This window comes from Barbus barbus, assembly GCF_936440315.1.
Source record: "Barbus barbus genome assembly, chromosome: 2".
Taxonomy (NCBI): domain Eukaryota; kingdom Metazoa; phylum Chordata; class Actinopteri; order Cypriniformes; family Cyprinidae; genus Barbus; species Barbus barbus.
This window is the reverse complement of record NC_136730.1, coordinates 24755191-24767826: the sequence shown is the minus strand read 5'-3', so window position 1 is coordinate 24767826 and position 12636 is coordinate 24755191. Positions and strand designations below refer to the sequence as shown.

The 12636-nt window shown below is 36.3% G+C and overlaps 1 protein-coding gene across 7 annotated transcripts in view; it reads left to right on the top strand.

Annotated features, from left to right (window-relative positions):
• Window positions 1-12351, top strand: part of LOC306884720 (RNA-binding protein 33-like) — a 42323-nt gene extending 29972 nt beyond the window's left edge. For 3 of the 7 annotated variants that reach the window (XM_079440856.1, XM_079440859.1, XM_079440855.1), the window contains exons 16-19: window positions 2185-2358; window positions 6106-6270; window positions 7716-7804; window positions 10845-12351. In XM_079440856.1, the coding sequence (XP_079296982.1) occupies window positions 2185-2358; window positions 6106-6270; window positions 7716-7804; window positions 10845-10893 (477 nt within the window). In that variant the 3' untranslated portion in view covers window positions 10894-12351. Of the gene's footprint in view, window positions 1-2184; window positions 2359-6081; window positions 6271-7715; window positions 7805-10844 lie in introns of those variants that run through there. The other 4 variants (XM_079440858.1, XM_079440857.1, XM_079440860.1 and 1 more) reach the window with 3 other exon arrangements.
• Window positions 12352-12636: the final 285 nt, after the last annotated feature.

Genomic DNA, 12636 nt, shown 5'->3' with positions numbered 1-12636 from the left:
TGTTATGTTCCAGGCTGTGCAGGGGGTGTGAAGTGCAGGGATGGGTTGGTGTCTGTATTCAGAAAGGCACAGAAAGCAAATAACGTGAGCCACTAAAGGGACATGGTTAGCTCCTTGCTAGCGGTAGCCTGTTACAGTACATACGATTTCACTCTCAGTAAGGAGAGATGAGGATGATGGCGAATGACTTACAGATCCTGAGCACCACTGACAAGCATCTGATCTTGTGAAATGTGTGGTAAGTACTGTTGCTCCATAATGTAAACATAGTTTGTGTGATTGCGTCTCTTGAAAGTGAACTATAACGCGATCGATGGATCGTTCAAAAGCAGTTTCAATGCCTCGCATATTAATAACGGCTCCCTGATGCCCGCGTTTTATATACAGTATAATTACCCGACGATATAACTGCGAGAGAAAGTATTTAAATATATATTTTCCTCCCTGTGCTTCCTTCTTGCTGATGAGCCGTACTGTGAAACAGCCAATCAGAGCAGAGCTCAACATTGAGCAGCACTGTGAAACAGCCAATCAGAGCAGAGCTCATTATTATTCATGACCCTGCCAAATAAGCCAATAACAGACCGTTTCATTCTAGGGAGAAATCCTAGGGTTGTAAATGGACATGTAAAATCGTTTCTGGAGATTTTTTGCCCTTACCTAAGCCACATACCTTCTGTGTAGATATCAGAGAACAATTTAAAATACTGTATCAATGCATTCTATGGCACCTTTAACCGTTACATATTTTCTATATAGCAAATGGTATCTCTGTGTAAACCTACTAGCAAAGACAGACCACTTTGTTTAACTGTGTACTTTTAAATTAACATTTGACATTTATATATACATTTAGTATGTGCAGGATTATGATACATCAGCCAATGTGTTAAGTAAAATAAACAGAGAAACATTTGTTTAATTATGTAAAATTATTCAAAAACTCCTTATCTGGGGTAGAAGAAGCCCCCTTGGGTAAACTTTTTCTGAATATATATAAATGACTTTTGATACTGTCATTCATATATATATTATTTATTATTTCATATATATTAATATATTATTTATATATGTGTATATATATTTAAAGTGTCATTAATGTAAAGTACAAAATCAATTAATCTGTTTAAAATTGTGTTTTGACAATTTAGTTGAATAATTAAAAAACTGACAACATGCAAAGCAGTATCCAAGTAAAAGATCATTAAGAGAAAAATGTATTCTGTGATGTGTGTAAGGAACTGTACATATTAAATTACACATTTCAATTGAACATACCGTAATAGCAACACTATGCATTAAAAAAAGACTGACTACACTTAGTTTTAATGAATAAAGATGTCAGAAATGTACATCTCATGGAACTATTAAAAATAACTCTAGAATTACAAAAATGAAGAGATTTTTTTATTTAATACATTTTAAGTAAGAACATGCCTCTTGGGCCTTCTTACCCCAAGGTCTAATTTTACCTTTTCAGTTCAAAATAAAAAAAATTTTTTTTTGCTCACTTATCTTAAAACAATTATGGATCCAAAAAAATCTCACAGTAACCTTTTTCAAAATCCTTTTTCCTTCAACATAACAGTGTCATAGATCAGAGTTTTCCAGTGATAGTTTAAACCAGTTTACCTGAGAATTTTTGTGACTGAGTACATCTCACAACTGTTGATATTTAGATGACAAAATTAAGAAGAGCATAGCAATTCGTTAAATGTATGGAGATTTTGTGCCATATATTGCTAAGAGAATACGGGGCATCTTTTCCAGCTTACCCTATACAATATGAAAAGAGCCCTTTTTGTTCTGAAAGATGTTTAATGAACTCAGCTATACCTTATTCTCTGAAAATGATCTCCGTATTATCCCAAAATCAGAGCACATCACATAATTGAGCACTTTTGTCTCTTTTTGTCTTTTGTTAGCTTATTTGTTTACTCTGTGCCTGTTTAAACGATCACACATTTCTGTATGTTTTGGTGTGCTCTAAAACTGCCATTGTAGTAATTACCTTGTGGTACACTCCTAGCTGTTGTATTAATTACCTTGTACCCTTCTAGCTGTAATTACCTTTAATTGTGGTGCAGTCAGACTTCAGCATGATGGACCGTAATTTTTTATTTTGTGTGCCGCTGGAGATTTTCTTTCTGTGTGGGTTGTAAGATACGTCTGCTCTGTATTCAGCAGGCAGATGCCGGTCCCAACACTGGTCCCCCACAGCAGCAGCAGCAGCAACAACCAGTTGGTCGGCCTGCCCCCCAACAGAGACTTGGTCCCATCAGGAAAGTTACCATGGCAACTGGTGGTGCACAAAATCAACAACAGGCTGGCCGTGGCATGGCAAACCAAACGAACCGGGTATGACATTGAATCTGGATTACTCTCTCATAAGCCCTTAATTGGACAGGTGCACAATGCCATTTTGCACAGCTGACACTAAGCCCTGATACTGATGGTGCTTTCGAATCATGTCCAAATTAATGTATTTACCACTTTTTTTAGGCCATGGTTTTCTGAGTTGGAATGTCTGAATTAAAGCATTATGGTGGAAGCAAATTGCTGTTAGTCATAATAAGTTGTAACTGTGAAATGTTTTGATGCATTTTGTGCATAACTGCATTACTGTTGAGGAAAATGATAACTTGCCAGAAAGCAATGCATTTAACTTGTTTGATGAATCTGATCAAATTCCCGATCTCCCATCATACTCTGAGGCACCACAAGAGAGGAAAAATGCACCACCGTTGAAATGTTTGGGGTCAGATAGATGTATTTTTGATTTGAAATTAATGAATTATTTAGCAAGGACGCATTAAATTGATCTCAAGTGACAATGTTACAAACAACTTACAATAGCTTTATATACATAAGAATCCTGAAGCAGCATATTTTTAACATTACTAATAAGAAATGTTTCTTGAGCACCAAATCAACATGCGTATTAGTATGATTTCTGATGGATCATGTGACACTGAGAACTGCAGTAATGACTGCTGAAAATTTAGCTTTGCAATCAAAGGAATAAATAGAATTTAAGTATATTAAAATAGAACAGTTATTTAAAATAAATTGTAATAATATTTAAAAATTTTACGGTTTTGCTGTATTTTTGAACAAATAAATGCAAAAGAGATGTTCAAAAACATCTTACTAACCCCGAATGTTTGAATGGTTGTGTACATAAAACATCATTTACACACACATTTTGCTCTTTGTTATTGTGTTCGCTCTCAAACATTTTATGTCTTTGCCAGGAAGTGGAAAAGTGAACTTGAATTTTTTTTTTGTCCAAAATCTCTTGAATGCCCATATCAATATTATTTTATTTATTCGTTAATTTTGACCGGAACTGTTGCTGTTCCTCCTGGACTTGTATAGTGTTGTCCAGAATATACAATTGAGTCTTTGTTAGGCTCTTTTTCCCTGTCATAAAGAGCTGCTCTAAGTGGTTCTTCTCTCCCTCACGCTTCAGCACTAGTAAAGACGGCAGATTTGGTTTCCTGCTATGGCTCCGCTGTGTCACTGCTTCTCCCAGGGGACTGGTAGCTGTTTTGGAGGAGAGCAGGAGCAGTAATGATATGGAACAGAGTGCCAGGTGCGATGATATTGACAGGCTGAAGCAGGAGAGATGAAGATCCCTTGGCCTTTTCAGCACGCTGCCGTCTCTATACAGTAGTCCATTCTCAGGGGATAAATATAGTGCTAACATGTGTCAGTCAGTCACAGCAGAGCGCCTTCCTCCACAGCTGCTCACGCTGTCTCAGTCCGACTGTCTTGCTGCATCTGCCTGAGCTCTCACGTTGAGTCAGATATTCTAAACACTTTCTGCTGTTTACTGATATAACCGTGGCCTTGCAAATCACTCACTGACATTGTACCCAGTGTCTCGCTTGGAGCTAAAGTGAATTGTATACTCAGTATGTGTAAGTGGTGAGAGGGCATCTAGCTCATAGCACTGGGAACCCATAAGGGATTTTTCAGCGTGCCTGCTGCACTTAGCCAATCTGGCCCTTTTGATGCCTCCCTTTCATTTAAAAAGGACTGTATGGAATAGAATGAAATGGCTTTGCATTGTATTTTATCATTACTCCAGATTTAAACGCAAGGTAAACACAAATTTTTATACTTTTAAATATACATTTGGCAACACACTATATAAACAAAATAATTTTCACTGTAATTTAAAAAAAAAAAAAAATTCATGCTTTTATTCAGAAAAAATGCATTAAGTGATAGTGAAGACATTTACAATTGTACAAATGATTTTGTATTTCAAATAAATGCCGTTCTTTTGAAACATCCTTAAAAAAAACTTTCCACAAAATTAAGCAGCAAAACTGTTTTCAACATTGATGGTAAGAAATGTTTTCTGGAGCACCAAGTCAGCACCCTTTTCACAGATTTTGAAGCATTTTCAGAGTTAACATTGTTTATATATTATGTGTGTTTATATGTATATATGTATGTGTGTGTGTGTGTGTATATATATATATATATATATATATATATATATATATATATATATATATATATATATATATATATATATATATATATATATATATATATATATATATATATATATATATATATATATACATACACACACACACACATACTGTGTATACCCTGCCATTAAATTGCATAAATCTTGTTTATGCTGCTGCATGCATTTCTAATGCAACGGCTGATGGAGTGATGGCAAAGTTGAAGAAATCTCTTTTGAGATTTACATTTAGCAGACGCTTTTATCCAAAGCGACTTACAAAGTAGAAGCAATCAGGCCAATGAGAGAGCAACAATATACCGTGAGAGTGATTTTGTGCCTCTTTGGGATGGCACCACGAGGCGTTGTTCACTTGCAGAATGCAAGCTTCTGGAGGGCATGAAGGTCTGAACTAGCGAGTTTAGGTATATTGGTGCAGTGGTCGTCTTGTAGCAACATGATTAATCTATTTACATTTTCTCTTTTGGAAAGTCGTAGAAATGTTTATTTTTTATTTTTATTATTATTATTTTTTTCTCTTTAGTTTAATTTATTTTCCATTCACGTTTACCCAATTATGACAACTACCTGCTTTTGAGAACGATTTCTGATGAATCATGTGACACTCAAGATGTCATGACTGATGGCAATTCAGTTTATAATTATCTGCAATTGATGATCATTTTGAAATATATTACAATAGAAAAGTTGTTTCAAATTATATTTCCTAATATTTTTGATTATTTTTGATCAAATAAATGCAGTCTTGGTGTGTGTAAAAGACTTTCAAAATCATTAACAAATTCTTTCTGACACAAACTTTTGAACGGTGTTGTAAATCTCTAGAATTTCAGTTCAAATTAATTTAGAAATAATTTGTTTCATGTTTTTGTTTAACATCCAAAGCAGTTTAACAAGCAACAGTGCCTTAAAATAAAACTTTATTGCCTTATCAAATGAGAGGCTTATGCTGAAGCGTTATCTGTCTCTGGTTTGTGCCCAGCACAGAGCTTTGCTTTCAAGGCCAAAGAGCTCAGCTTCAGTCTCAACAGACCACAACATTTTCATTCACCAGGTTTTGTCACATGGCCTCTAGCAGACTCCAGGCGTGACTTAATGATGGCCTTTTTAAAAAGTCTCTTCCCTCCAGCCGCTTCACAGGCTTAATCAGTAAAGTGCTGAAGAGATTGGAGGACTGTCTTTCCTTCTTCAGACAAAAAGCACTCTGTCTTGAGGTTGCAACTGGTTTTCCTGGCCGCAAATACACATTTATTCACTATATGAACTAATATTCAGTAGCTTTGATTATTTAATAACTGGTAATTCAGTCAAGGCTACAGGAAATTAGTTAATATGGTTTAGCTTGCTTTTTGAAACCATTTGTTCATATGGTTAAACCATTGAAGTCTAACAATGCCTCTGATAATATAAACATTAAATGAGTATGAATTAGAATGCTCTTAAAAACAGACAATTACTGACTTGCGATTATTTCTGATGAACAGCTCTACAAAAATGTCTAACGAACCTAAGAATGAATTACAGATCGTTAGTTCCAGAGTGCACTGTTAATTGTTCTCTCCGTCTTTATTTAGTATTCCCCTTCCTGATGTCCACAGGTGGTAGTTCGGGGTCGGGTGCGAGGCCGTGGTGGGGGGCGTGTGATGCAGCAGAACCCAAGAGCTCAGGATTGTCAGAGAAACACTGTCTGCATTGAAGGTTTATCCACCACCACAACCAACAAACAGCTCATGAACCTTCTCAACTCCATTGGCCCTGTTGAGGTAATTGGCTGTCTTTTGCTTTTTATTACTGATCAAGCATCAAAAGGGGTGAATTTGAATTTGATGTATAACTTTGCTATATAATTTTTACAATTCCCTGAGCTTCCAACAACAAATTGATTTTGGCACCACCTGATGTCCAAAGAGCAAAAATCAATTTTTTTTTTAAGTATATGTATTTACAGTATGCATTACTAGGTGTCAGCTTCAGGCTGTTTAACCATTCTATCTTCAGAACAAAAAAATCCAATTAATATTGATTTAAACAGTTGGTTACGCTTTATTTTAAAGTGGCCTTGTTACAGTGTAATTATACATTGAAGTACAGAGTAATGTTAATTAACTACATGCACTTACTATATGGTTAGGGTTTGGCTTAGGGTTACTTGCATGTAATTATGCATTATTGTTATTATAATATTAAGTACATGTAACGTGTAACAACAAGAACACCTGTTACCAAAGTGTTACCAAACAGTTTAATGCATCTGTAGTTCCAGTCAGTTTGATCAATGAATGATCAAATTGATTGTAAATGAATGTGCTGTCTTAACAAACATACACTTGTCACTTGTACTCGGAGAAACATTCAGAAGCACAGAAACTTGTCAACTCTGCCCTACATCTTTTATTACTAAAATAGTTAAAGTACTGAAATGCTTCATTATGTTTCTCAGCTAAGTGGTGGTAATGTTGCTGGATTCGAAGTAATTAAACTCACAGCTTCACGATTAGTAAAGACATGCTGCACAGGTAATTCATATATGCACAGTCTTCAGAAGGGGGAAAGGGAAAGGGAAGTGGTGTGTGGCCAAGTATGGTGACCCATACTCGGAATTTGCATTTAACCCATCCAAGTGTACACACAGTAGTGAACATACACCCGGAACAGTAGGCAGCCAATGCTGCGGCGCCCAGGTCTCACCTCAGTCGTGGTATTGAGGGTGGAGAGAGTGTTGGTTCACTCCCCCACCCGTAGATAAAGTATGTAATGGAAATTTTTTATTTGTCCAATCAAAATTTGCTCTGCATATCAGTGACAGCATTACCTTGTGCATGCTGGCAAATGACTATTGTTTTTGTGGGAAAATAGACGACTAGGTGGTTCTTCGCCTCCATGTGTATTAAAATCATTTAATGCACTCCTAGCTGTAAACTATCCTTCACAAAATACCATGACTTGGAAGAGAGAGATTTGTTTCCTGACAATGACCCCAAGAATAAACTGGGTAAGAGTGGAGAGTATTCCTCTAAATATTACAACAGCGCCATCTAGCTGTGTGTATTCAGGGCTGTACTCCTGTATGATTTTCTCCCAGCTCTTGAGGTTTAACACCCACTGTTACAGTGCAAAGTAAGAGAGGTTATCTCTTACTGAAACACGCAGATGAGCATTTAGATAATAAAACCCACTGCTAATACACACATTGATGGTTATTTTGTAGATGTTTACAATGTTGCCGGAGCAGCGGAAGGCCATTGCCAAGTTTGTGAACCCTCAGCATGCAGCAAGTTTTCAGGACAGCTTTCACAGGTGCGCTTTTAAATTCATCTTAAACTGGATTGTGCTGTTTGTTTATACACAATGCATGAAAATGAATAGAGCCGTTGACATTTTATGGATAATTTGATTTTGGGACTTTTTTTCTTCATGTAGAATGAGGCCTATTCACACCAAGACCAAATATTCATTTTAAATGTCTGTTGCAAGTAAGATTTTTGGGATGTCAATTTTCGATCATTCCCATGATCGATTGTCGTTTAAATTAACAATCAATCGATTAATTGTTAACCTTAATACTGTAAAATGCGTCTATTGCAGTGGCATCCAGTCACTAGCATGACAGATGTGCATATGCCACTCAAAACACCAGCTTCAGCCGATTGAAAGGGGGTTTTAGTCTAAATAAAAGGGTATGGTTCGTTATGGTTGATCATGAATTTCCATAGATATGTATACGTAGATGCCTCATTAGCGACTGTTTCTATGGGCTGCTATACTAAGCCGTCCACCATATTGTAGCGGTCCACTTGACGTCATTCACCAGAGTAATCACTGAATATTCAAAAGATGCCACAGTCCTGCACAGAACGGCTCAACGGCTCTGTGCAAACCTACAGAATGATGAATGATGTCAAGTTGACCGTTCCAAGATGGCGGCCGCATCTACGTGACTGGAGCGGTCCAGTGGAGCATCTATACACATCTATGATGAATATCCATTAATTCATTTCTTTTCCCAAATCCCTCCTAATTTTGCAGGTTTATTTTATTTTCATTCGCTTATAAGCCCTGTTTTTGCATCTTACTGTGGTAAATATGTGGGTGGGAAATTAAAGATTTTGTGGTCATGAATTAAGAATTTGTTCCGATTTATTAATTCATTCCCTCATTTTACTTAAATTATGGGTTATCTAGGGAACAAATTATTGATACATGGACCGTGGCCACAAATGAATAAGTCGTAGGAACAAATTGTAGGAATGAATTGTCCTGCTCTTGTCCCACAGCCCTGTCAAAAGCACAGGGCCCGCTCTGAAACAGTCATCTGGGGAAATTGCAATTAAACAGACTATAGAATACCCAAGACATGTCACTTGTATAGTTTTGAATGGGGAAAAATGCAACGCTCAATATGGCTGCTCAAACGCAGGAAGCCCCACCTTCTGAATGAAAGAGCCAATCGCTAATCAGTAAAGTCAGCGTGTCACTGCAGCTGATGTTAGAAGCATAGATATATATATATACTTAAATTCCTCATTAGCGACTGTTTCTATGGGCAGCTATACGTAAGCCGTCCACCATGTTGTAGCGGTCCACTTGACGTCATTCACCAGAGTAATCACTGAATATTCGAAAGATGCCACAGTCCTGCGCAGCCGATGGTCTGCGAACCCAACGGCTCTGTGCGAATCTGGTGAATCAAGTGGACCATTCCAAGATGGCGGCCGCATCTACGTGCCTAGAGCGGTCGAATAGGGCATCTATATATGTCTATGGTTAGAAGTCCCAGTTGCTATAGAAACAGTCAGGGCTGTGAGAAGTGCTGAGGACTGCTGGTCTAGCCTGAAAAATAAGCTTTTTAGAACACTATTTGAGCAAAAGAAATAACATTTATGATACAGTTGTTGACCGATTTCTTTGGTGATTTCAAATATGAAATTTAATTGTAAGCTTAGTGAACAGTTTTGGAGAATTTGATGTTTTTATTTAATGTATTTTTAAAGTTTGGATCACATTATAAACATTATAACATTATAAAAGCTCATTCTTAAAAGCATAATTTTTACATTATTGAATTATTTTTGCAAAAGATCCAGCCCGTCACCATCACTCACAGTCAATGAGCTGCACGCACCCCAAAATAAATTGCTTAATCGACCATCGATTGCATGCCTTATCGACAATTAATCGATCATCGGTTAATCGTTGACATCCCTATTTTGAATAGAAACGGTGGATTCCTATAGACTTATGTCTGTTTCACATTAATAGCTTTAAAAACCTGTACTGTTGAAGTGTTGTAAAACAGTTATCAAATATCAAACCTCTGAAGTCCCTTCATAAGCACTACCAGTTCAAAGTTTTTTAACAGTAAGATTTTTAATGTTCTTCTGCTCACCAAGTTTGCATTTATTTGAACCAAAGTACAGCAAAAACTGTAAAAGTTTGAAATATTATTACTATTTAAAATAACTATTTTCTACTTGAATATATTTCCTGTGACTTTCAAAGCTGGATTTTTAGTATCATTACTCCCAGTCACATGATCCTTCAGAAATCATTCTAATATTCTGATTTGCTGCTAAAAAAAAAAACATTTATCATTGTTTTTCAGGGTTCTTTTGATGAATAGAAAGTTCAGAAGAACAGCATTTATCTGAAATGGAAATCTTTTGCAATATTATCTTTATCATTACTTTTGATTAATGTAAAGCATCCTTGCTAAATAAAAGTATTAATTTCAATAATCCCATAAAAAAAAAAAAATGATACTCACTCCAAGTTTTGAATGGTATAGTGTATAATGTTTACACTTTTTATTTCAGATAAATTCTGATCTTTGGATCTTTCTATTCATCAAAAAATCCTGAAAAATGTACTCAACTGTCAAATATTGATAGTATTGATTAAAAATGTTTCTTGAACAGCAAATCAGCATATTAGAATGATTTCTGAAAGATCACATGACACTGAAGGCTAGAGTAATGATGATGATAAATTTTAAAATATATTCAAATAGAAAGCAGTTATTTTACATAGTAAAAAATATTTTCCAGTATTACTGCTTTTGCTGTATTTCGGATGAAAAATGCAGGCTTTGCTGAGCAGAAGAGAATACTTTACTTTCTGTTGGTGTTACTGGCTGAAGCAGATCAGAGTCATTGTGCCTAATGTTTTGTGTAGCTGAAAGGCAAATAAAGTGTGCCGAAATGCAGCATCAGCGAGTATTACTCATCAAATCAAAGAACGAGCTCTACTGTGATTTTCATGTTTTGATGGAGATGCCTCAGATTAGCTTGCCTTTTAAGTGTGTGTCTCATTGCCATCACATGTTCCCTTGATTACATAGGCACATGATAGATTTGTCTCACATCGATGTTTCCATTATCGATGGCTGAGGAACAAGCCAGTTCAACAGACAAGACGACGAGAAGTGAGCAAGAAGAGAACATCTTTTTCTGAAAGACAGATGCACAATCAGGAGGCTAAAGCTTTGGAAGCTATGTGGAGAGGGCTGTCGACAAACTCGAGCCACATGCATGAAAGAATCAAAAACAAAGAGCCACACACCAGCTGTGTCCTGCTGGAAATGGCACAGCACTGAACACACATTGTCAATGACTTTGGCATGAAGTCTTGCTCTTGTTTCTGTACTTTCATTTAAATATGGAGGGATCAGTAATGGTCTGAACCAGCAGGTTGAAAAGAGAGACATAGGTATGAAAACAGGACATTTTTATGCCAGTTGATAATAGTTGCTCCCATCCTCTAGCTCTCAAGATAATCTTTTGAATATTTGTTTTTGGTCAAATAGGAATTCTTGGTTTATTGTGTAATTTGTCAATGACTTGAGGAAAGTGTTAAACGGGTGGTTTGGCCTGATTGAATAATGTTGCGTATGCTGCAGTTAGTTTTGTCACCTGTAGAGGGCAGCAGATGTCTTCGGTATGGAGCTCTGTATGTTGGGGCATAGCTAAGGACATGTGGACATCAGAGCGAAAAGCACTACTTGCTGGAGATGTGCCGTTATGAAGCTTCAGGGGCATATTTGGGTTGAGCTTTTTTCTAGTTGCGTATCTTTTGGAAGCCACTGTGATTTTGCAGGTGTCTTTTTTTTGTGCATTTGTCTACGACTATTCATATTAAGTTTATTCATTGTCCCTTTCTCCATTATGATTGTATTCCAGTTGGGTTTTGTTCTGCAGAGCTGGAGTGGTGGTTCACGACGGATGTCTTTGTGACCTAAAGACAGCTGAAAAATTATTTGACAATAAATGGCTTTTATATTTTGATTTTAGGTTTTGGTGCTGGAATTGCATATTTAGATTATTTTAATCGTTGCGAGAAATGGCTTCTAAGAAAGTATTATTGGCAAGCAGAATGTCCCCTCCTTTGGTAATACTCCTTTTTAATGCGTTCAGTTTTCTTTCCTCAGAGTTCAGCACATGTTGTGTGTGGAAGAGGACGACTGAATCATGGCCTGTGTGATGATTCGATAGGATTTTATTCAAGGTTTTGATGGAGCTCCGTTTGCTTACATGATACGGGATGTCTAGAGCACTAGATGAGTTAGAACTGTCCTGTTTACAACAACAGCTTGGTTATTTGTTTGTGAAGAGATATTTTGGACTGTTTGTAATAATATGCTTATAACTTTGGCTCAGTTAATTGTTTTGAAGTTTGTCAGATGGGAATTGTGAATTGTTAGAGATAAGGATTGGTAAAGATCAGCTCCCAAGTATCATTATAAAATCCGTTATCTCCATTTTCCACTTTATTTTTCCATTTATTTAGTAAGTTGTTACCAAAGTTTAAGATTTTTGGAAGGTGTGTTTTTTTTTTTTTTTTTTTTTTTTTTTTTAAACAAATCCCATATATTTTCAGTCTCCAGTGAATATTCTACACTCCCTCAAAATGATTTCATGGCTTCAATCATGAGTATTTCACACCTCGAATTGTTATTATATCATAATTTTTATTTATAGTAGTAGTAATAATAGTTTGCGGTACTGTGCAAGCGTTTGCTTGGTCATGTCTAATTGTACAGCTCATCCTAAACCTTCACGTTATGGCCCCAGAACTGATCTTAGATCTAGTCCATTACAGTTTTCATACGCTACATGTGTTGCAAAAAACAAAGT